At 46.8% G+C, this 22950-nt stretch overlaps 2 protein-coding genes across 2 annotated transcripts; one reads left to right on the top strand and one right to left on the bottom strand.

Annotated features, from left to right (window-relative positions):
- The first annotated feature begins 324 nt into the window (after positions 1–324).
- LOC128083619 (1-acyl-sn-glycerol-3-phosphate acyltransferase alpha-like) lies at positions 325–7355 on the top strand. The gene is made up of 6 exons (XM_052689075.1): positions 325–2099; positions 2911–3044; positions 3429–3604; positions 4024–4119; positions 4274–4346; positions 5604–7355. Exons 1-6 carry the CDS (start codon positions 1915–1917, stop codon positions 5750–5752), a joined length of 813 nt encoding a protein of 270 aa, XP_052545035.1. The 5' UTR covers positions 325–1914; the 3' UTR covers positions 5753–7355.
- Positions 7356–7420: 65 nt separating this feature from the next.
- On the bottom strand, positions 7421–22720 carry LOC128083727 (myeloperoxidase-like). Its single transcript, XM_052689263.1, is given in 14 exon segments — positions 7421–9696; positions 10122–10359; positions 11458–11628; positions 12801–13053; positions 13210–13370; positions 14066–14381; positions 14463–14663; positions 15539–15668; positions 16740–16863; positions 18783–18958; positions 19496–19589; positions 20301–20532; positions 22470–22474; positions 22657–22720. Coding segments are annotated over 14 exon segments (2388 nt in total). The 3' UTR covers positions 7421–9473.
- Positions 22721–22950: the final 230 nt, after the last annotated feature.

Raw genomic sequence — 22950 nt, forward strand, 5'->3', positions numbered from 1 at the left:
TGGCCACAAGGGCACACTGCTGGCTCATGGCCAACCTGTCGTCCACCAGGACACCCAGGTCCCTTTCCGCAGGGCTCCCCTCCAGCAGCTCATCCCCCAACCTGTACTGGTGCATGGAATTATTCCTGCCCAGATGCAAGACTCTACACTTGCTTTTGTTAAACCTCATCTGGTTTTTTTCTGCCCAGCTCTCCAGCCTGTCCAGGTCTTGCTGAATGGCAGCACAGCCTTCAGGCGTGTCAGCCAATCCTCCCAACTTCGTATCATCAGCAAACTTGCTGAGGGTGGCCATTATCCCCTCATCAAGGTCATTGATGATTTCCCATACTCGTAAGCAACATTACCAACTGCTGAATGCCTCGTACACCCAGCAGCCTTGCACACTCTTGCATATCTGGCATGTTTTTGAGACTGGTCCCTTTCACAGACATTACATCACAGGAACCTGTCTCCTAGTAGATCGGGATGGAAAAACTGCTCATCAAATCAGCCTCCAGCAAAGTGTGAAAGACCATCACTGATCTGGGTAGGGTTAGTACGGGACGGGGCAAAGTTAATAGGCATTAGGTACGTAATTGTGTCCTGGGTGCCCAACTCTGCAACAGCAAACAGAGCGGTGAGGAGCTGTGGCTGAAATGCTTTGCTTTGGCTGCCTCTCCTGTGGTTACCAAAAATCCTTGAGCAGTCACTTATCTCCATTTTTCCCACGAAAAGCAAGATTGCTGGGTAAGCCCAGGGAACAAGGAGCACAACCAGTGCCTCGCTGTTATGCCTTTCCTCTCTTTGTGAGTTGCTGCTTCTCCATTTTACTGTTCTCAGGGGTTTGATTTTGTTCTTCAGGCTTTGGTGACATCTGCTATGGTTTTATGGGTCCCCTGAAGCTCCTTTGAGAATCTGTAGATCTCGGTACTGTTTGGAATTTACCATTGTTCATTTTATTCTTCAGTCCCATTGCACAGATCCTTTTCACGCTCAGTCTTTAGGAGCTGAAACACTGCCCGCACACTCTCAGGTTCTACTTGCAATACTCTTATTTACCTCTTCACGTATGGAGATGCTGTCTGAAGGTACGCCTGCCTCTGGCCATGGAAATGACACTTTGTTTATCTCACTGTCTAGACACGTGTCATTTTTTGTCACTTTTCCCACTCCAGCTGAGAATGTCCGATTGCTGAGCACAGTGCCTCTAATGCCCATATGTGGGGGGCAGGGGCTGTCAGCTGTGATCACTGCTTTTCTCTTACTTTTCTCCATAATACCAATTTCTGGTTTCCAGGACCTCTTGCAGTCAGCTCACAGTTCTCATGCACAGAGCTTGACACAGAAGCATGCTTGTGACAGAGGGCTCCTGCCCTATAGATTCACAAAATCACAGAATCATGGAGGCTGGAAAAGACCTCTCAGATCATCCAGTCCAACTGCCCACCTACAACCAATGCTGCCCGCTGCCCAGCTCCCTCACTGCCACCTCCCCAGGGCTCTGGAACACCTCTGTGGACGATGACCCCACCGCCTCCCTGGGCAGCTGTGCCTCTGCATCACCATTCTTTCAGATAAGTTTTTCCTAATATCCATCCTAAAGGAGGGCTGTGTCCCCAAGCATACGGTGTTCAGCCAGCCCACAGCCACGTACGCACCCTCCGCATTACAGAGCCTTGCTATTGCATGTTTGCCTCTGCTTGCCAGCCAGCTCCCACACACAGCAGCTCTGCAGCTCCCTTGCTAAACCTGCTTTCTGTGGTTATATTCACTACAGCTCCAGCCTTGCAGAAGCGTCTCTCCTGAGTCTCATTCATCATTGCACCACCTACACATAATGATCAGAAGAATCTAAACTCTGCTCCACAACATTGGGTGCCAGTTGCTCATTGACTGCACTGTGCAACGCTCCTCTGGTTGACCCTGGGCTGAAGGATGGAGCTATTGCTTCTTCACTACCCATTTACTTTCCTGCTCATTGCAGTTCTAATCCTTTGCTGGCTGTATCCTACATTCAGATACTTCTGCACGATGACCTTCTACCAGCTGTGGATCTTCACCATCAGCTTCCTGGTTATTATCATTGCTCTTCCTCGTGGCCGCAGCTGCGAAAATATGAAGTAAGTTGGCTGTGGCCTCTTTGTGCTGTGTGCATTGACGGAAGAAGCTTGCACTTTGCATGGGAGGGTCCTGGGAGCTGTGCTGCAGTGGGGAGAAATTAGTTGCACGCTGGAATGCACAGCAGCAGTGCACATTTGGGGCAGTGGGTTAGGTGGGAGCTGGGGTCAGCTCTGCCACACAACAGCCCAGCCCTTTGTGGCCTCCTGAGGCAGTACAGAGGAGGGATTCACTCCGCCAGAAGGCGTAAGCTGCAGAGCAAGGTCCCAATTCTCTCCTCTCTGAGCCTGTTTTTCACTTTAAGAAATTTTCTTGACTTTTCTGCCTGACTTTTTTTTTCTTTATTTTTCCAATGTCTACCTGTCCTCCAGTGGCAAAATCACCTCTCTTCCCACTATTTGGGCAATAGGGGTGCCAGGTGCATGGCAGGTTTGCTGCAGCCCATACACACAGCTCAGCAAGTTGACAGTGGAGTAGAGTACAAACAGATGCACTATGAATTTGGGCATTATATTCAAATACATGTGGGCTGGTATTCAGCTGATCCACACGACTGTGATATTTGGAGTTGCTAGGCCATTGGTCTAACCTATCCCAAAGAAAACCTGCCAGCTGCATTTGTTTTCTCCAGTGGCAGCTGAAGAGCCATTGTAGTTGCTTTTCTCCTAGACAGAGAAGTCAAATCTGGGACTATGGACAAACAAGCTGCTTCTCAGGAGAAGTCTGTGAGGTGGGCTGGTCTGGAAGATCGGTGTTTTGTTCCTTTGCTCAATTTTAGTTTCTCTTTAGCTCACATCTGTTCCCCTTTTCCAGGATTCTGCGCGTGGCGATTCTTGCAGCCAAATATTTCCTTGGTATCAAGATAGCGGTGAAGGGCGAGGAGAACCTCAGCACTAAGAAGCCTTGTGTGCTCGTGTTGAATCACCAGAACTCGCTGGACATTATGGGTATGTGGGGAGCCCCATCCTGCCTTCTCCTCCTTGCTACATAGTTATGAAATCCCTAATAGCACAGGCTGCTAGGAAGTCTTCCCACTTAGCCCCAAGCCCTGGGTGTGTTCTGAGGCAGGAGAACATAGCAGTGCTAAGGAAACTTCACTCACCCTTTCCGATAAAACTGGGATGAGAACATCAGCAGACCACAGTGGTGTCACAGTTATTCAGTGTTGGCAAAAGCTCTGAGTGGGAGGCTGGTCTACAGATGCCCAAAATCCCCTTTCCAACATCTTGTCATGGGGTGGGAGCTGCAAGCATGGCGTTCTCCAGAGCAGAGGGCTGGAGGGAACCTCCATGTAGACGAAAACTTTTTCTGTTCTTGTTCTTCCCCTCCAGTGATGATGCAGATATTACCAGATCGCTGTGTGCCCATTGCAAAGAAGGAAATACTGTACATGGGCACTTTTGGCCTCGCATGCTGGCTTTCAGGCATCATTTTCATTGACCGTAAGAAGAAGGAAGAGTCCATTGCTATCTTGACAGAGGTGGCACACGCCATGCGCAAAGATAACGTGAGTGGACGAGACTTCTTGTGGAGAGCAGGAGGCACTGGAAAATGTTAATCTTGATGTGGATGGAAGGTGATCCAGTTCTTTGGACTGTGCACTGAGCAGAACCTCTGGTGGGTTAGCTGTGCTTTGGGCCCAGACAGTGCTTGAGGCAGGGGAAGCGAACGCCTCTGCATAGTCAGGAGCAAGCAGATCAGTCCCAGGAGAATATTTGGTGGAGACACCATCCCTGGAAGTGCTCAAGAAACATGTAGATGTGGTACTTACGTTTGTGGTTTAGTGGGCAGCGTTGGTGGACAGTTGGAATGGATGATCTTAGGAGTCTTTTCCAATCTTAATGATTCTATGATTCCATGTCTGTGCAGTGATTTAGAATAGCAACTGGAGATGCCTCCATCTCAGTGTCTTCTCCCCTCCTGCAGTTCCATGTCTTGATCTTCCCTGAAGGAACTCGCAATCACAGTGGCTCCATGCTGCCCTTCAAACGTGGGGCCTTCCAGCTGGCCGTGAGAGCCCAGGTGAGAGCCGCCTTCCTCCTGCCCTTTGGGATGCAGTTGGGCCACCAACAACCTGGTCCCTCACTTCCCTTTGGACTGAGCACCCACCCATCCATACCTGCAGGTGGTACAGGGGTATTGATAGATTCACTCACTGCTGACTGCTTCCCCACAGATCCCCATTGTTCCTGTAGTGATCTCTTCCTACAACAGCTTCTACAGCCAGAAGGAGAAGAGATTCACATCAGGTGAGGATCACCTGAGGCTGGGTGCTTGCATGGCCTCGGAGGAGCCCTGATGTTGGTGGGAGATAACCATGTGCTTATGTGGGGGCAGAATCTTGGGCTTCAGAGGGAAAAGGTAGAAAAAAAGTCTTTCATTTTCCTACAGAGAAAAACAGCCCACTTTGTTCCGCCCCTTTCTTCCCTGATGCCAATCCAAAATGGGCTTCTGCAACTTCCTGTCCTCCCTTAGGCCAGCACATGCTCTTTCCTAGGAGCAGGACTTGCAGCTGAAATTCTCATTCCTGTCATCATTTGAACCTCTGCAGTCACTTCCCTGAAGGCAGACATCTCCAAGACAAAGTCAAACGCTCCATTATCTGTTTCTACTCAACTGGGCCTATTCTGTCCCCTGCTGGCCATGCAGGAACCTTTCAGTCCTGGAAGCATTCCCCTGCTGGCAGTTTGATGGGAGCACGAGCAGGGGTTCCAGATGTTTAATGTGTGGCGTGGGTTTATGCCCTCCTCTTTTGGGAAGCTCTTCTGCATGCTTCAGTTCACCACCTTTGCAAGGCTCTGCCAGCAACACTTCTGGATCTTATTTCCTAGCATACATGTAAAGGCATGCAAAGGTGTTGAAAAGTAATGCAGGCGCTCCCCAGATGTTGAGGTGGGTATCTGGCAGGCAGCATCTTGTCTCCGCTGGCCAGAACAAGGGCCCCTGGGTACAGGAACAGAAGAGTGTGAGGAAAACTCCCTAGTTTAATTTTTCCATTTGCAACAGTCCGTGCCTCCTGAAAGAGGTATGATATATCTCGGCAAACCAAGGATTTCTGGAATGGTTTCTCTCATCCCATTTCTAAAAGAAAGAACTCTGCTGAATTCAGTACACATAGATCAGGGCATGACCAGTTTGCATGCATTGTGCTACAGACCTCTCATTCTCTTTGCTCAGACAGACTCTGAGGTCTAGGGCTACCATACGATGGATTAATTCTTTCCACCATTCCACATGTTGGTTTGTTTTTATTTTTGCTTTTGTTTTTGTTTTTTTTGCATTGGATGTAGTCAGACATTTGTGCATGGTGGTCTCTATGGACAGGGAAAGTCTGGTCTGGGTTTTTGCTATGTGCATCTGGGTTGCTACACAGCTGTTGGTGTGTGAAATAATGTCTTGCACCTATTTCTGTCTTGCTCCTTGGCTTGCACCAGTTGCTCTGCTTTATCTTGTATGCAACACTTACAACACTCCCCCTCCCTGACCCTCCTGTCTTGCTCTTCCAGGGACGAGCACCATCCAGATCTTACCAGCAGTGGAGACAGTTGGTCTGAGCTCAGATGATGTTCCCAAGCTCACTGAGCAGGTCCGTGACTCCATGATGAGTGCCTATCAGAGGATATCAGGAATGACAAATGGGGGTTCCCACCAGTGATTCCACAACCACAAAAAGGCCCAGAAGCAGAAAACACAAAGCCTGCAAGCCTGACAGTGACAGGCAAAAGCATGGAATCATTTGATTTGGAAGGGACTCTTGAAGCCAACACCCACAGCTCCATCAGTGCTCAGAACCCCTCCAGCCTGATCTTGGCTGTCTGCAGGGATGCGGCACCCACCAAACCTCTGGGCAACCTGTGCAGTGCCTCACCGCCCTTCTTGTACAAACCTTTCTCCTTGTATCCAATCTAAATCTCTCGTCCTGTCACAACAACCCCTGCTAAAGACTCTGTCCCCTTTCTTACAGCCCCTTTAGATACTGAAGGCCGCCCTCAGCTCTCCCCACAGCCTTCTCCTCTCCATGCTGCACAGCCCCAGCTCTCAGCCTGTCCTTGCAGGGACGTGTTCCATCCCTAGGATCATTTTTCTGGCTCTCCTCTGGATGCACTCCAACAGCTCCACGTCTCTCCTGTGCTGAGCACTCCCCATCTGGACGCGGTGCTCCAGGTGAGGTCACAGCACAGAGCAGAGGGGCAGATCCCCTCCCTGCCCTCCTGGCCACACTGCTCTGGGTACAGCCAGGGGATGGTTGGCTTTCTGGGCTGTGAGGGCACACTGCTCGTGCCCAGCTGCCACCCACCGGTACCCTCAGATCTTTTTGGCAGAGCTGTGCTCCATCCTTACACCCCACAGCTTATACTGATAGCAGGGGTTGCCATGACCCAGGTGTGGGTTCCCACCGCTCATTCTGACCAGGTCTCTCTGGATGGCATCCTGTCCCTGAGGCACACTGACCACACCACACAGCTTGGTGTGATCCACTAACTGCTCAGGGTGCGCTCAATCCCACTGTTAATGTCACTGATGGAGATCATAAAGAGCTCTGATCCCAGCGCAACTCACAACCAGTTCCTCATCCATTGAACATCCAGTCCATACCTTTCCAATTTGGAGACAAGGATGTCGTGGTGGACCGTGTCAAAGAAAAATGTCCCCAGAAGAAGAAAAACGTTTAAGTGGTAAAATGGTGGTCAACTTCCTTTCTGAGAACTGTGCTTCCTGAGCTCTATGGATGGACACTCAATGGGCAACTGGACAATAGTTTGTAATCCTGAGAGCTTCCCCGAGAGCTTCTCTCCATCTTGGACCCCAGGACAAGGTGGATCTTTTCCGTGACCATTGCTGTGTGCTTAATCACCTTAAAAGCCAACAAGATGGAGGCATTTATCCCAGAGCCTGTGGCCATCCTGCCTGAGGAGTTGGTTGTCTTGTTAGAAAGTCCCTTGGCCCTCCTTTTAGGCAAAGGGAGGCTTTGTGTTCCATGGTTGGTCAGATCTTGAAAGCACAAAGGGAATGTGCCCACAGGATTTGGAGGCAAACTGCAGAAATACATCACTTGAAGTCCTTGTCTTGCCCTGAAAATGATTTTTTTACGCAACATTTTTTTTTATCCTCATCCGCAATGGGAGCCGCAGCTCCTGATCTCTGGAAGCTTCCTGGTTTTTCCCTGTCTTCTCTATGTCCTCAACACAATTTCTGTTGCAGGCGAGGGAGAATAGAGCACGAATAAGATATAAAATAAACACACTTTAAAAGCTTGAGTTTCATGTACTGAGCTTCTTTAAACCATGGGCTGTACTGTGATTAAAAAGGAAAAGTGGTTTGTGTCTGTGTATGGCCAACTTTGGTGGCCATGGCCTGGAATAGACAGCAGCTCTCTTAAGTTTTGGGACAGATATCTGACGTGCCAGAATAGATGCCAAAGGTCAATGAGCACAATTAAGAATTTTATTAATGCCCAGCAGAGCTGTCTCTGTGCTTCAAAATGCAGCTGAATTCTCCAGTGTCTTCAGAGACTGAAATCTCACTGTGAACTGGAAGCAGCCCCCAGAATTATGCTTTTGTGCAAAGGAAGAAGGACGTGATGGGTGTTGCAATAGAGATTACGTGAACTTGCTAAACTCTGAGTGTGGCAAAGAATAAGGAATTTGATTTAGAAGGCTAAATCAGCATGTAATAAACTGCAATTAAGAGATTATAATCAAGGACAACATTTGAAACCTGTTTCATGCAAGCGCTTTGGCTTCCAGATTTGCCACCCCTTTATGACGGGGTGTAGAAAAATGGCTGTGCCTTTAACATTCCTAAAAACACAGAGCACCTAACCCAGTCTTGTAAAACCCTGACAAGTTTTAGGGCAAAAGATGTCCAAACATCTCTGCTCTGCATGAAGGATTGCACTGTTTTACACATCCGTGGGATAATCCCATCACAGCAGAGCAAAAACAGCAGTAGACTCAGTCCTGAGCTCCTCTCTGGAAGCAGGTGCCAGAGCCTCCATCAGCTGCAGTTGGCTCAGCAGCACATATGGGCAGCAGGTTCCAAAAAGCAATGGAGTGCCATCATTGGGAGTTTCCAGCACTGGTTGCAAGAGCAGGATTAGAAACTGCCCATGAAGCAGAAAGGGCTACTGAGCATCAGAAAGTGTTAGTTGGGCATCTACTTCTCTCCATATTCCCAAGTCACTACATAGCTTAACATAGCAATAGGCCAATAGGAACATCATGGCAGATAGCCTGGTTCACCTGTGTCTTGTTTCACCTCTGGGACACTGTGGTCAAAAAGTACCTCCAGTGACCTGGAACCTGAAGGCCCTTTGAAATTGTGCTTTTCGGGACAAACTCATGGTGCTTAAGGAAGTTTCACTCTGAGCTGTTGGTTTTCAGTGCCTTGCAATTTCACTGCTGGCAGGTTATGCAAAGGCAACTCAGCTTCCTCCCAGCCTGGTGATAAAAAGGTCACGGGAAGCGGCTCAGTGTCTCACTGACCATAAGATGATAAGACCATAAGATCATAAACAAGCTGCTGTTCAGAGGGAAGGGAAGTGACACCTTTAGGTTTCCAAAGCAGTCACCACAATTCAGCCCTTACGCCCTGTGTCCTTCTTACATACTGGTATCTCTCTCACATACTGTGAATGAAACTGACCATGGGAACTGCGTGGAGATATCTGTGCTCTGTGCAGGACGACAACATGATAATCTATATGTGGGTCGCTAGAAGGAAAAACTCCTTCTGCTCTGTCTTCTGCAAGATTCTGTTCTCTTCACATCCACTTCCAGCTAGAAGAGCTTATGCCAAAGTACATGTAGTTGGAGACATGTAGTTGTCTGTTCTTTATATAAAGGCACTCGTGTATCATGTACTCCTGTATCATAATCATGGCTGTGTGTGTTAGACTACAGTTGTGTCAGGCCATGCGCTGTCAAAATAGCTCTAGATACTCCTCAAAAGACTGTAAAGCTTTAGGGAAGGCAAGGGGAAAGCAGAGACTTAGTCTGGCAGAGTAGAAGATTAAAGTGGATTGAGTAATCCTGATTGATTTCTTCATGGACATCTTTGCCGTGAAGGAAGACTCTGGCTGGAATAGATTACCTGGCTTGGAATACATTGCTGAGGGAAGGACACAGGGACTTGGATAGGGTGGATTGTCTGGGATTTTCCATCTGGTTGATAGAAGAGTTACCTTCTAAGGGATGGACTGCAAGGAGATCAGGCTGACAGCACTGATCACTCAGCACCCCACTCAGACGAGTGGGGCTGAAGGGATGGTCACAGTGTGCCTGGGGGCAGGATCACCCCAATGACCTTGATTCCTTTATTTCTTTTTTAATTCTTTTATATTCTTTCTTGGAGAGCATTCGAACGAGGGAAATCTCCTACGTACCTTTGCTGCCCCTCTCAGGCTCATCTTTCCAGGCTGAGAGATCGAGCATGTCAATCTCATGGCAATCAACAAAGTTCCCAGGGCTGCTGGCCCTGAACATGTCCCTGGGTAGCTTTTTGATACGGGTGTTGTCGCAGATCACTCTTGGCATTGAGATTTTTGTCAGTTCTTCCAACTGCTGCGGAGTGAAAACTCCTGGGTTCTCCCACCAGAACCTGCAACGATATTTTCAGAAGCAACTTACAGTATTCTTGAAGTGTTTAGTGATGGCTGTTTCCCAAAATAGACACCTGGCCCAGGTGAATCTCTGCTCAGATCCACTTTCATGCATCAGGCAGTAAGCACTACTCTTTGGAAAGAAGTCTGGATTCTGCCACGCTCAGCTGCCTCTGTAACTTTATCACTGGGACTCAGGGACTGATCCTTCCCTTTAGCACCCTGAGAGCAAATCTCACCTCAGGCAGAGATTAGTGCAGATCACCCTTGGGCTGGAGCTGGCATTCCTCAGCCACGTGTGTCTCTACAAATCAGCTGTTAAGAAAGAGCCCTTCGGCAACCCAGGCTAAAACCCAAGTGTGAGCCCTGCTGCGAGCACATGTGGGAGGTGGGGTGGGAATGGCATGCTCTCAGAGCCACCTACCTGTCCCCATCACGCAAGTTCCTGAACTGGGTGCCAATGATGCAGGCCAGGAGGGGCCCAACTCTGCCCCGGGGAATGAAGGGCTCTGCAATTGCCCCAATCCAGAGGTCAATATTGTCCGGTGTCCCATACAGGACCATGAACTTCTTGGCCAGTTCACTATTGCCCAGCACCTCAGAGAGCTCATCTACTGTTTGAGGCTGGGAGAGCCCACAGAAGCGCCTCCAGGCGTTGTAACCTGCAACAACAGGGACAGAAGCTGCTCAGAGCCCCTGCTGTCCACCCGTCTGCCTACAGTAAGAGCCAAACAGACCCCACAGCCCTCAGCAGCATCTTCCTACAGTGCTAAAGGTTCTGGAAGACATTCATAGCTGGATAGAAACAGTTACAACAAATGCTATGTCAGTGTTAAGGTTTAGTGTAAGGGTCAGAGTTAGGATTAAGGGCTAGAGTTGCAGTTAGGGTACAGTTTGGGTATCGTTGGGTTAGGTTTAGGGCTGTGATTTGCTGCAGGGTTAGGGTTTTGGTTGGGTTAGGGTTAGTGTTTCTGGGTTGCATTGGGGTGATGGTTTAGGGTATGGGTTTGTTTTAGGATCACAGTTAGGGTTTTCACTAGGTTTAAGGTTGGAATTTAGGATTAGGGTTAGTATTGCCACTAGGGCCTGGGTTAGTTTTAGGGATACGCTGAGGTTTGGGGTTAGTTTTTAAGTGCCTTTTAAGGAATGCATACACTAAACGAATATTTTGGGTCTTCTGCATTGTTCAGCATAATCTGCCAATTCAAACCACCTGGTGCTGAGCATGACTGGATCTGCTCTTACATTTTTGGGAGGCAACATTTCCAGGATTAAAATCCTAGCAAATAGCACCTCGTGGTCGTGTTTACTCCAAAAACACCCATTCCTCTGCAGCATGTGGAGCCAATCACCACTGAGTGCACATGCCACTTCTGTTCAGAGCTGTGGATTGTCTGAAGACATGGAAAAACTCTTGCTGGGCAAAGAGCATATGATCTGAAGAGCTCATGTGAAAACTGAGCTTGGTTGATTGGGGCTGTATCTGCTCTACCCCTCACTGTTTTCTTTGCAGTACACCATTGCTTCTACGCATCTCTAACAAATTTTTCCAAATATCACATTTGCCTCCCAAGCCCTTCTTAAACTCTTTGTAAATCCCCAGAGAAAGATCTTTACAACATAAAGAGCTCTTCTCTGAATCTGACTGCCATCTCAAATCAAAGTACCATTTTTTCCCCATCGGCGTACATTCACAGAGCTGCTATGACCAGCAAAGGAAACGGAGCATTGCCCACAGGACAGGGCCTGAGTCTCCTTACCTGGAAGTCCATGGTCTCTTCCCCGCTGCAAGTTCAGTGCTGCTAGATCCAGACCCATGATCTCTGTTTGCTCAAAAAGGTGGTTCTGCAGCTCCTCAGCGAGCATTTGATTCTGTTTCATCAGTTTTGCACGATCCACCACCATGCCGCGTATCAGCGGATCGATGCCACCTGCACTCATTGCAAACCAAAAAGAGACTTTTTGCCAAGTTCCAGCTTTGGTGGTCCCTTTCCAGCAGATGGAGCGGTGCTGTGTTAGATGTTTTTTCTACTCTGAGCAGTGTGTTCACCTAGACTCACATTTCCATTCAAACATATGAACGTACATATGTACGAATCTGCAAAACCCAGTTGATGAGGCTTCTCCTTAGCAACTATACTGCCTACTTCTCCCATTCCCTCAGCATACATACATCCACTTGTTACCCACCAGGGCCTCCCAGTCCTCTTCTGCAGAGCTGCTCCTCAAGCAGTCAGTTCCCAGCAAGTACTGATGCGTGGGATTCTGTCCAATGCTTTGTTTTGCAATTTGTTTTTGTTTAGAATTACCTACCAGTTAGCAAATGTGTTTTAGAACATGAAATGTGAAAATGAAATCAGTTTTTGTCTCTTTTTGTACGTTTTTCAAAGCCATTAAGAAGACAGAATCATTAAAACACAGCAGAAATTAGTGAATTTGTATACGTCAGAATATTTTCCGTAGTAAAATAATTCATTTTGGAAGAGACAACCATCTTTCTTGGGAAGATTCTTGCCTGAAGACATTAATTGTCTAAGAGCTGGATCCTGCAACTTCCTTTGGAGTCTTGAAGAGGGAGGGCCACCATTAGAAAACAATTATCCCATCAGTTGGATTGGATGCGTTACCCTCTGACAACTCCTACCAGTTACAGAAGGATATAAACTGTTCTCACTGGCCTCCCTTTTTACTGAGTGATACTTTGCAGTGTGAAAGAAGGTACAGAATTATATGTTCTGATGGAAAATCTGAAATGGCTTCTCATGGTTGGATTTGGTGCTGGGTAGCATTCAGCGGTTTGAATATTACAACATGCAGCTTTTGGCAGGGCTCCTTCACCTGGGTTCAGCGCAGGGCCAGTGTTGTTGGGCTGCATTTGGAGATATTTCTACAGGACTGTCCTGATACCCCACATCTAGGAGACCACTGAGCCTCTTGGGGAGACATGTCTGCTTGCAAGATGAATGGCACTATAAGTGGTGAAACAGTTAAATAAATGGTGCTAATTTTTGTGAGTCTATGCTTGCATGTCTTACCAGCATATCTGCACCAGAGAGTCAACTTCAGGACTGAATCAGCACTGCTGGCGGCCCCGAGTTCTTACCTTCCATTATAATTCTCCATGATGCGCAGAATGTCAGATGGAGAGGGATGTGGGAAAGTGAACCCATAGGCTGAAAGCTGTCATCTAAACGGGATACAAAAGGCTGCACTGAGGTGTGACCGAATCGGAAGGCCAGGGAGAAAACATTTGACACCGTCGGATCCACAGTCTCATTGTAACCGCTGTACGAGGGAATCCACCTGCTGGTCTCCTCTGCAAGCAGAAGTGGTATATAATCTCTGTATGTTATTATCTGAAAAACATACCATAAAGGTAGAACAGTCAGCAGCTACAGCAGAAATGACATCAAATTCAAAGAGAATTTGGAATCTCCATGAGTTCTTCAAGGAATAATTTTGCTGCATTTGGAGGAGGAAAAACAATTTCTAAGAAGAGCAGTGGTCACTACCTGGGTCATGGCAGCTATGATGTTTCGACTCTCCTGGTAAAGCTTTTCTCCATCCCAGTGAGGATTTAACTTCCCCAGCTTTGTCACCAGGCGATTGTGCTCTCGGAGGAACACAGTGTGCAGAGCAGAAAGTCCCAAGTTCTCCGTTACCCGTTTGTCACCTACAGATGAAAGTGTTTTAGGAAACTGGTCAGCTGCTTTATATTTCCACAGCAGATTTTGATGGTAGGGCAGATATGTAGTGTTGTTGGTTAAGTTTCCTAGCAGTTTTCCTAAGCCTCTGGTTACGTTTCCTAGCAGCCATCAAGTCATGCCAGATATTTCCAGCACAGACCAAGAATTTTCTTTCTCCCTCTCCAAATAATTTAGCCAAAGCCATTGGAGAACCATAGAAAAGACACAGAAAAGACCTCTAAGACCACCCAGTCACCCACCTACCACCAATATTGCTCACTACGTCCCTCACTGCCATATCTCCACGTTTCTTGATCATCCCCAGGGACGGTGAAAAAGGGATTTGGGCAATTTGGACTAAATTGCACTTGTTCATGAAGCAGCTGTAAATATCTCATTTTATGACAACCTGCTGTCTGTCTTCCTCTTGTACCTTAAGGCTTTTAGCAATCTTCCTTTGTATGAACGTTTGGTTTTGAAAATTTGTCCCAGCTCCCTCAAGTTATAAACACCTTTGAAAGATCTATGAATGTGCTTTCAGCAGAAATGGTGGAGGCAACTGGGAGAGACATGGTGAAGTCCCTCCAACAGCTGAAGGTACAAAAATGAGTCTCTCCTCCTGCACCAAGGGGCTCTTCTCACGGGCAATAAGAGTAGAAATTGCTGTACAGATGCACCTTACCAGCTCTAAAGCAGGGGATGTTCATGCTCTTGTTTGTGAGCACACAAACACTTTTTGTTTTGTTCTCAAAGGGCAATAATTCCAACCCAGCATCAGTGAAATTCTGGTTCACAGCCATCAGACCCAGCTGGTTTGTCTGGTTCCTGAGGCTCTTTGCCACAGACTCCTCGCTGCCGTACACCATGCTGGCATCAATGAAGGAGGTGACAGCATTGATCTGCTCACGAGTGAATGTCCAGGGACTGCACACAGAAGCTGACTGGATAAAAGGCATGCAAGAATTTGATTTCAGCATCCGCGGGTCATCAGGGGGGAACTAAAGGGAAGAAACATAAGTAATGCCTCAGAGAAAGCCTTGTGGTTGTGTCTGTTTGTTCCGGGACGGAAGTCATGGTACCTTAATTGGGAAGCAAGGGGGCCTGAAGGTGCAGTCAGCATCACAGTGAAGCTCTGGGTTTGCTCCTATGCCACTGGAAGGGGCCAAGTCTACATCGTGGTTGACCCATTGGCCCCACTGCATGAAGAAAAGAGAAAGCTCTTGATCTTGAGTGATGTTCTCATTGGCTGTATGAGCAATTTCATTGGACACTTTTCGAACCTGCAGAAAATCAAAATTGAGATGCGTATGACTGTCCATGCCAAGGGGAATTCACCTCCCAGTCTAACTACGATTGTGAAACCATGGATAAGACGGTCTCAAATGAGCCCTTAAGGGTTAATTATTGCATTACATAGAATGACATTATGCTTCAGTTGGACCTAAATGGGTGTGATATGCACCCTCTAGCCCTTTGGCAGCACCGTCTTAACTCTGTAGTCACCCAGCCAAGCCTCACCTTACAGCAAGCCTGAGCTCAACCTGAGGGATATGCATATACCCAGAAAGAGAGAAGATGGCTAAGGGGAGATTCAGGTTGGATATAAGGAAGAAGTATTTGCAGTAAGGGAGGTGAGACACTGGCACAGGTTACCCAGAGAGGCGATGGTGCCCCATCCCTGCAGACACCCAAGGTCAGGCTGAAGGGGCTCTGAGCACTGATGGAGCTGTGGATGTCCCTGTGCATTGCAGGGGTGTTGGGCCAGATGGCCTTTAATGGTCCCTTCCAATTTGAATGATTCTATGAGAGCACCAGCATCTTACTCTTTGTACAAAAATCCTGGCATACCTGAGTGCAGGATGGTGCTGCCTGCACCCAGCCTCAGGATGCACACTTTGGAAAATACTCTGATCTTGCCCATGCTTTGGCCCATGCCCTTGCCCATAGTGAAGTACTTGCATCACTTTTTCTTTGTCTCATGAGCTTAAGACATAACTCAGTTTGAGAAAATTATTTGCACCTGAGGTCACAGAAAAGGATCATTCATTTCACGCTCTAGATGTTACCGGTGTTGCAAACTGATGGGTGCAGTTCAACCCAGGCCAGTCTATGATTCTATCAGTAATGTTATCCGGGTAAGTATATCTGTTCTCACCAGTGGGAGTGGAAATGCATTATAAAGCTTTCCTTCAGTTGCTCCTCTGGGAACAGACACTCCATCTTCATACGCTGCTGGGAGCCAGCGAGCGAATGCCTGGTTGGAAACCCCCAAGTGAGGTTTCTTTCTGGAACATCAGAAAAAAAGCCAACACCAGTATTATTTCAGAAATGAACAGGCTTGTAAAGATAAATCATAGAACCATTAAGGTTTGAAAAGACCTCTAAGATCATCCAGCCCAACTCTCAGCCTCGCAACCAGCATTGCCCACTGACCATGTCCCTCATGACTGGCAGCCTTTGGTCCATGTCTGCCCACTCCAGTAGCAGGGGTGATAGCCAGGAAACATTGAGAAGTAAGCAATACCGAGATAATTACTGTAGATAAAAATTAACTTTTCACATCAAGAAAAGATTCCTGATGATGTATTAATTTTATTTGGAATTTCTATCTCTGTAGCATCTCTGTCTCTGCTGCTGCTCCACACAAACTCACAGTCTCACAGTATGGCCATCTCCAACTATCACAGGAGCTGTGCTTTTGTCCACCTGAGGCCACCGACCATCTTGGAAATCCTCTGTTGAATCCTACCCAGTTTTTGCACATCCCTCTTGAACTGTGGGGTGTTCAAACCTGAAGGACCTCTAACAGCAGGTCATGCTATGATCCAGGTCCGCTGACCTTACCTGAAGTGTGAATGCACAATGAGAGAACTGCTGAACATACCTGTGCTATCTCATGGTGTGCATTTCAAGTTGAGCAAGAGCCTTTAAAAATATTCCCATGTCACAGTGTGACATACTTGGTGGGGTATACTGATATTCACAGCACCCATGAGATACATGCTTTTAAAAATATTGCTTGTGTACTCAGTCTAAGACGTGTGAAGTTTGAAATCTAACCATCAGCAGTCTCACCAGATTCAAAGTGTGATGCCTCCCAATGGCTGAGGGAATTAATTCTGCTGTGCCACAGAAGAGATAAAGCAATATTCTGGGGCCTCAAGTGGAGAGAGGGGCTGAATTTCATGGCTCCCAGATCTTCTTTTCTCAACTTTTCACCTTCCCCCACTCCCAAGAAGTTCTTGGGAAGCAGCACATGGAAGCGATGGATTCATATCTGATGTTTTCAAGACATGAGATCTTTTTCCTGCCCGTACGAAGCAGAAAGGAAACATCAGTTACATCACAGGTCCTACCTGTTGTTGCACTCTCCAGTAATGGTCCGGAAGATGTCACCCCCTGGGCATTTAACGGGGCGAATCTGATAGCCGCAGCCAGTTTCTTTGGAAATCATCTCCTTCTGTTCCCTATCCAATATGTCTGTGAAAGAAACGATGCAAAATGACATCTGCTCTTAAGAAATTGTATTTTATCATCTCAGCATTCTCAGCTGATGATTGAACTTTTCTGTATTATTAGTAATGTCAGCACCCACTGCACCAGCATCTAATGTTATTTCACGCTTCCTCCAATTTAAAGCAGGAGAAAACATGCTCTTGCTGTGGAATACATTCTGTCACTAGTAGAATCTGTCTACTTCACCTCTCAGCAGCACGAGAGCCTTGATGGGGATCACAGAGCAGGTCTGCACTGCGTGTCAGCAACAGAATCCCTCCAGGTAATGCTCCTTCTCAAATCTTAAATGCCCAATGGTTTCAGTGAGCTCAGAGACTGAGCTTCATGACTCATCCATGAAGAAGGTTCGTGCACCATCTTTAGTTGCCCAGAGTTAACCAGAGACTATCCTAGGGGTAGTTACACTGACTCAGGTCATGACTCACCCTAGCAAATGGAGGTCTCCACTTATCCTAATTTTGTTACAGATATTAGTTCCATGGCATTTATTGGTATAAGAGCACATATGCAAAAATATGCTGTGAACCAGCTGATACTCGGAACCTGAATTCCCCAGAATAACTTCTGCCTCTGAGTCTCTCTCTGTACCACATATCATCAGCTCATCCAGAGTCACTCTGCTCTAGTAGCTAAATCCACCCCTATTAAGCAGAGTCTGTGGAGAGTCCAGTATGTGCTGCAGTTGCACAGCTGCCCAGGGAGCTGATGGTCACAGTCCCTGGAGGTGTTCCAGAATCATGGAGATGTGGCAGTCAGGTTATGGGAATGGTGGGATGAGCTGGGGTTGGACTTGGGGATCTGGGAGGACTTTTCCAACCTTAATGATCCTGTGATTCAGTGATGCCCTCCTCAGCCAGCTGCCAAGAATGTGGGTTAAAACACCTTCAGCCAAGCACCTTTATCTCTCTAATGAACTGCTGTTCAACCCAAAACTTACTCTGTATGTAGTCAGCTTCAACTGGGACAAACCCTCCCCCAAGAAAAGGGTCTGATGAGATGTGAGACATAGATGGTGAGCCTTAGAAGTGACAAATGACACCACAGAGCTCAGCCCTAATGAAGTCTTTCACACTGACAGATTGTCCACGTCAGCTTGGTGGATGCAGCCCCATCCACAGAGGAGCTGCACTGCAGCACAGCACTGAGCCCAGAGAGACCACTGAGCTGTGGCAGGGTTTAGCTCTAATCAGCAAGGTTATATGACAGTTCTTTTCTTTGTTCTAGTAATTAATCCATTGGGAAGAAGGCAGGGTGTACCATGCAGACCTCTGGAAGGATTTGAAGAACTCAGTTTGATATCTCAGAAACATTCCGTCAAGGTAGATAAGAAATTGCTAATCTCTGGATCCTTCCTGTTCTCTAGCATGGAGGACTGGGCCATTTAGAGACATGCTAGCTGTGAGCTGGGTCAGAACTGTGGAGATACAACATCTGTATAACATCTGGATTTTCACTGTTAAGTTGAGGCCTAAACACTTCTGTGTATTGGCAGTGGATCAGCTCAGGAAGTGCAGTCTCCTGGTGCTCAGCCCATTATGCCCCAGGTTTATCCCACTGATTTCTAGCAATCCTGTTACTATTCCACTCACACTCTCTTGATATTATCATCAAAGACAGGAACAGAGATATGCAGTGCCACAGCTGATGACTGAAACACCAGGTGGTCCAGGTCTGCCTCTGAGCATCTTTCAGCCCCTGCACACCCAGCACCCTTCAGGCAGGTTGACACCAGCTGGCAGCCTGGGGAAGGGTTTCCCCAGTTATCAGGATCATGGCAGGGCTCTGTAATCAGCAATCTGGGTCAATGCAGAGCTGCTCTTTGACACACATGCTGTGGTAGCTTTTCCTTTACTGGCAAGATATTTTGGTCCACAACACATTACCTGTAATGTTGAATCTCATCCTCCCTGACTGCCGCAGCTTTCTTTTGAGGAGCTTCAAAGTAGTTTCCAAGTAGTCAGCAGCACGGACTGCAGATCTGGTTCTTCCTACTGGATCCTTTAAGTGCTTCAGGAAATCCACTGGGCTGGCAAACTCATCCCCTAGTTTTTGCTGTAAGCTAAACAGAACAGAGCTTTGTGGGCTGCCTACTCTGTAAACACCTCCTCTGCCCTGTGGGGCTGGTGTACTTAGATGTGATGGAACTAGCAGGTCCCCAGGCACGCTGTGCTCTTCTATAACAACCTGACTGCTCCTCAGATTTGCACATCTCCCTCTCTCAGTAAAATTTTGGGAAATGAGTCATCGTGACTCCTTTCGGGTTTGCTTTATATCCTTGTCAGAATGAGACCCATTAATCTATGTGAAAAGCTATAAAAATTGTTTTTCAGTGACGGAATAAGATGTTACATTTAGGATGACACAGTATATATTCTCTATGAGCAGAGACAATCTTGGATATGTTGCTTCTGTTCCTGTTCATTTGTAGAGAGAGACCCTCCCCCAGAAGTCAACCTGCACTGCCACACCACCAGCATCCACCTCTGACATCGTGGGCCAACATCGTAAAACAGGAGGCAGTACTTTCGGAGCAGCCCTCGTAGGTTCTCTCTTACTGCCTCATAACGTTGGAGCTTTCGTGCAAAAAAGGACTCACCACTTCCGAGCACGTGAATACGCCGCGTCCACCTGCTGCTTGGCTTCACTAACGCTGCTCAGGAGGAGCGAGTCCAGCAGCACTTCTGAGCCCTCTACTCAAAAAGGGGGAAATAAGCTGAGATACGCTGTATGTGCACGAGGAGCTCTGCGTCCCACTGCATCACGTTCCCACTGTATTCTAGTGTTACATTAATACCTTTATCCGTGTTCCTCTTGCTCATCTACCTCACCCCACTGCTGAGGTTCTGAAAATCATGGGTCTGTAGATGACCACCAAATTATAGCTTTTTATCCAAGTCAAACTTGACTCTCTTGACTTCGAGAGGTTTTAGGGAGTTAACTTTCGCTTTTCTTATTCAAGGTATTCTTCTCTGTAAAGAGGGATATTCACTTGGGACGTGCATAGAGGAAACCTGACATATGGGCTGTGACCAATCTTCCTGCCATAAAAAGATACTCATGTCCTCAAGAGACCTAACATAGATAATTCTCTTAGGCACTGACCACTGCTAGTGGGTAAATTTCAGATATATTGGATATATTTCAAACACATTCAAGTCATTTTCCCTGGAGGTGTTTGAGAACTGTGGAGATGTGTCACTGAGGGACGTGGTCAGTGGGCTCAATGGGATGGGTTGGGGTTGGACGTGGTGATCTTAGAGGTCTTTTTCAACTTTAAGATTCTACAGTTCTATATTGAAACTGTAACTAGGTAATAATCAGACTGATTTGGACTCGAATCCCCCACCCAACGCCACACCTCTTCAAGCAAAAGAGCAACAGAGAGAGAAACAGAAAATTACTGTTTAATGAGGAGTCTGATGTCCCAACTGAGCAGAATGTGATGAGGGATCCTAGGAGAGCCATTCTCAGTTTTGTACCTAGAGGGAAACACAGCATCATTCTCAGCTCACTCTAAGTGAATGTGCAGGGATTCTCTGAAGCATCAGAAGAGACTGACTGATGTGCTAGCACAGGTCCTCCAGCACGTATGTGTGGAGATACATAGCGTACATACAATGGCAGGTGGCTCCCCTGGAAGGAGACACTTAACTAAAAGATTGCAGTTATACATATGCATATATATACATAAAAGTCATTTTGTCAACATTTTAACTGTTTAAAACAGGAAAAACAGGCAAAATAAGGAAGAATTAATGAACGTGCTGCAATGGGGAGGGAGGAGAGCTCTCTTTTCCCACTTCTCAAAATAAGTGCATTTCAGCTACGCTGGGAGAAGGAATTGAGAATAAATAATGGTTCTTCATGCCCTACTCAATCCTCTCATCTCCTTGTGCTCAGCCAAGGAATGCATCAATACCAGTAGCAGTAACATCCAAAGGGCTAACTACGGATATAGGAACAAAAAGCACTCATCTTACCTGCCATCTCTGCAGAACTGGTGAGACTAGGAAAGCAGCCAGTCTTATATAGCATCTGCAGCAGGGCAGGAATCAGCTGGGTCTGACCTGGGAGTGGCCAAATGGGGAGAACTTGGGAACAAGTTGAGCCAAAAGGAAATATCTACTGGCTGGCTTGCCTGAATTGAGAAAGTTGCACACTTCTCCATCCTTTTTTTGTAAATGTTGACTTACTTTTTGGCAAACCAGTTAAAAAGAATAAAGGCACACAGCTCTTTTCTACTAGGTGAAAGGGACCGTCTGAATTTTATGAAAGTAAACGATGGCGGTGGGAGTTAAAAGGAGTCAGATCACCAGTGATTTGGAAATGAGAATAAAATCAGTGCTGCTCCTTGTGGGTGGCAAAGACTGGACAAAGAACAGAGCAGTTGCACAGAACAAGATGGAGCGGGGAGAGGCAGGGCTGCGCTTCCATGGGCGGACAGGAAGGTGAGAAGGAATTTACCTCTTTGAACAGCAGTCAAGATTGTTTCAAAAGACAGAGCTGATGACTGCAACGGGAAAAAAGTGCTACACGTGTCCTTGTGTCTGGTATAACTGCCACACAAAAGAGAACTGTGGTTTGAGTTCAGTTTAAGTAACCAAACATCCCTTAGAGAAGCCCATCAATTTACCAGAAGAGAGATTAAGTACTGACTTAGAGTTTGCATGCACTTTAACACCCCTTATCAGCCATGAAGAGCTGAAAGCAAAGCCCAGTGCTAAAAAGAGGGGTACATTCCTGTCCCTGCTCTTCCTCCAGCAACCTACCCATGCTCTTCTCTTCTTCAGTGTAGGAGCAGCAACTTCAGGCTGTCCAAACCATTGGGGGATGTGAAATCCTTACTTCTGCTGCACTGTGGATCATCTCTGCATTCTACTGGGGAATGAGGAACAACTGCAAACTCATCTGACTTGACCAAAAGATTACCATTGGAAATAAATATTATGAAAGACAAGAAAGAACTGACATCAGACAGTATTTCTATACTGCATTCATCTTTAATCTCTTGATAATATCAGCTCAAGATCAGATAGAAGAGAGAAGATCAGATAGAATAGTGTTACTGTGGAGTAATAAACTCTGCCTGCCAATAGATCAAGGGGCCCAAAATTTGGGATGGTAAAAAGCCTAAAGCCATAAAATGGAATTGCCAAATACAGGGTCTGAAGTAGACAAAAGTAAAGCAATTTTCAAATAACTGTGAAACCTTTGAGAAAAGGATTGGTCCAGAGACTGGTCAGGCACATTAACAGGAGCAATAACATTCCAAAATGTGTTAAACACCATGACACCATGGTATATGGTATATGGGCAGGTATTCCAGAACTACAAACTGCTGACAGAAGTTGGAGGAGAATCCTAGAATCACAGAATCACAAAATCATCAAACTGTTTGAGTTGGAATGGACCCTAAAGGCCACCTATCCCAACACCTCCAGCTGATCAGGGCTCAGAGCCACATTCCCTGACCTCGGGTGTCTCTGAGGATGGGGCACCCACCGCCTCTGTGGCAAACAACACCACACATCTGCTTTGCTGACTTTTCCTCTCCTATGACTGTATCCAACTCGCTCTGATCCACACAAGATTAGACATTAGTGGACTCCGCAGTGTTGAGAGAGTCCAGGGATGATTCATGTTTGAATAACAGGATACTTAGGTAGTTCTACATCCACCAGGATGTATTTTCTTCTAGATCAGGTTTTTGATACTTGCTTACAAGAATAAGTGGAAGCAGGGTCAACTGGAACTCACCTGCGGCACCTTCTTCTTTCTCCTCCTGCCCTGACTGGCTTGGCACAGTTTCTTGAGCAGTCATTGCTGACCCTTGCTCATCACACTGGCACTTAAATAATCAGACACTTTGTTAGCACTGCCAGAAGTGCATCCAAGCACTGACAGAATTTCCAGTTCCTCCTTCTGAAGAGAGTCAGCCCTGCACAGTGTCCTTCATTCTGTACCAGGAATTAATGCTGTTCTGTTTGATCAGAAATCAGTTACTGTCCAGAATAAACCCTTCCCCACTTCATCACTGTTATTTATTGTCAT

Source organism: Tympanuchus pallidicinctus, unplaced genomic scaffold (genome assembly GCF_026119805.1).
Source record: "Tympanuchus pallidicinctus isolate F22 unplaced genomic scaffold, pur_lepc_1.0 scaffold24, whole genome shotgun sequence".
In the NCBI taxonomy this organism is placed as follows: Eukaryota; Metazoa; Chordata; class Aves; order Galliformes; family Phasianidae; genus Tympanuchus; species Tympanuchus pallidicinctus.

What these genes read in the sequence shown, in the direction of transcription:
- LOC128083619 (XM_052689075.1), top strand. Translation starts at nt 1,915, where the DNA reads ATGGAGCTATTGCTTCTTCACTACCCATTTACTTTCCTGCTCATTGCA. An exon ending in GAACTCGCTGGACATTATGG is followed by an intron (nt 3,045 to 3,428) that starts GTATGTGGGGAG and finishes CTTCCCCTCCAG; the next exon opens with TGATGATGCAGATATTACCA. An exon ending in AGCTGGCCGTGAGAGCCCAG is followed by an intron (nt 4,120 to 4,273) that starts GTGAGAGCCGCC and finishes GCTTCCCCACAG; the next exon opens with ATCCCCATTGTTCCTGTAGT.